At 82.2% G+C, this 1698-nt stretch overlaps 1 protein-coding gene across 1 annotated transcript in view; it reads right to left on the reverse strand.

Moving 5' to 3' along the window:
• Window positions 1-67: 67 nt before the first annotated feature.
• AURANDRAFT_68959 (hypothetical protein) overlaps window positions 68-1698 on the reverse strand; it is a gene marked incomplete at both ends in the record, with an annotated part of 3700 nt that continues 2069 nt past the window's right edge. The window contains one exon of the mRNA XM_009044699.1: window positions 68-1657. Coding sequence (XP_009042947.1) covers window positions 68-1657 — 1590 coding nt within the window. The remainder of the gene's footprint in view (window positions 1658-1698) is intronic.

The raw sequence follows: 1698 nt of genomic DNA on the forward strand, positions 1-1698 counted from the left end.
CCGCGCCCGGCCGCGCCCAGTCGCTGCGCCGGTCCCGGGGCCCCGCGGGGAGCCAGAAGGGCGCGACGAGCGCGAAGGCGTCGTCGCCGCCGGGCCGCCGCGGCGCCGCGCGCGCGTCGTCGTCGCCCGGCGCGCGCCGCGCCGCGCCGAGCGCGTCCGCGACGGCGTCCGCCGCGGCGCGGCGGCCGCCGCCGGGCCCGTCGCCGACGAGCTGCGTCGCGTAGGCGAGCTCGAAGCCCTCGCGGAGCGCCGCGGCCGCGCCGCCCTTGCGGCAGTGGCCCGCGAGCGCGGCCGCGGCGTCGAGCGCGCGGCAGAGCGTGCGCAGCGAGTAGCGCGGCCGCAGCCCCGCGCCGTCCTGGAGCGCGGGGCCGCCGCCGCCGCCCGCCGCGAGGGCCCCGAGGGTCCGGTGGAGCGCGACGCACGCGCGCGCGGCGTCGCGCGCCGCGCCGGGCGGCGCGGCCGCGACGGCGCCGTCCGCGCGGTGGCCGAAGAGCGGCGCGAGGCGCCGCGCGGCGATGGCCTCGAGGTCGCCGTCGTCCGACGGCTCCTCGACGAAGAGCTCCGTGAAGCGGCTCCGCAGCGCGGGCGGCAGCTCGCGCTTGCCCGCGTCGCCGGCCGGATTCATCGCGCCGAAGACGCGGAGCGCGTCGTGCGCGCGGGGGAAGTCGCCCTCGAGCAGGGGCCCGAGGCGCTGGAGCACGTCGCCGGGCGCGAGGTTGAGCTCGTCGAGGAGCACCCAGTCGCCGCGGCGCGCCGCGGCCGCGAGCGCCGACTCGACGAACGCGAACGCGACCGGGCCCGCGGCCGCGCCGCGGCGCGCGCGCGCGGCGACGGCGCGCGCGGCGTCGCCCGCGGCGGCCCAGCGCGCGCCGAGGTCGCCGCCGCCCCGGGCGGCGTCGTCCCGCGACCGCTTCGCGCCGCCCGGCGGCGGCTTCCTCGCGGCCGCGGCGACGCCCGCGGCGCACGCCTTCGCGCAGCCGTCGCCGAGCTTCGCCCAGCGGCCCCGGGCGGCGCAGTCGCGGAGCCGCGCGAGGAAGGGGCCGTTGTCGCGCGCGTCGAAGGTCTCGCCGAAGAGCGCCGACACGTCGTCGAAGAGCCGGCGAGCGGCCTCGGCGAGCGCGAGCGGCCGGACGCCGCCGAAGAGCTCCTCGCCGTCCGTGCCGTGCGACAGGTTGAGCACGCGGAGGTCCTTGCCCGCGAGGGCCGCGAGGCGCTGGACGAGCGTCGTCTTCCCGCAGCCGGGCTCGCCGACGAGGAGGCAGGGCTCGCGCGACGCGGCGCACGCGGCGACGCGCTCGAGGAGCCGCGCGAAGTGGGGCGTGCACGCGTAGGCGCCCTCGGCGGCGCCGCCGGCGGCGGCGGGGAGCGCGACGCGGCCCGCGCGCAGCGCCCCGCCGGCGGCGGCGACCTCCGGCGCGCCGCCGAGGGCCCGCGCGCGGAGCGCGCCGCGGTCGACGCCGAACGCGTCCGCGGCCGCGTCCGCGGCCGCGGCCGCGCCGCCGTCGCGGCGCCGCGCGTGGAGCACGTCGAGCACCTCGAGGGCCGCGGCGAAGCGGAGCGCCTCGGGCACGTGGCTCCGGCCCGGCGCCAGCGCGCCGCCGCCGAAGACGCGGTCGCCGAGGCGCGCCGCGATCTTGAGGAAGTCGCGCGAAACGACCTGGGCAGGAAAAGGGTGATTCAAGTTCGCTTCAATATGAG

The sequence above is a fragment of the Aureococcus anophagefferens genome (assembly GCF_000186865.1).
Source record: "Aureococcus anophagefferens unplaced genomic scaffold AURANscaffold_712, whole genome shotgun sequence".
Lineage (NCBI taxonomy): Eukaryota > Pelagophyceae > Pelagomonadales > Pelagomonadaceae > Aureococcus > Aureococcus anophagefferens.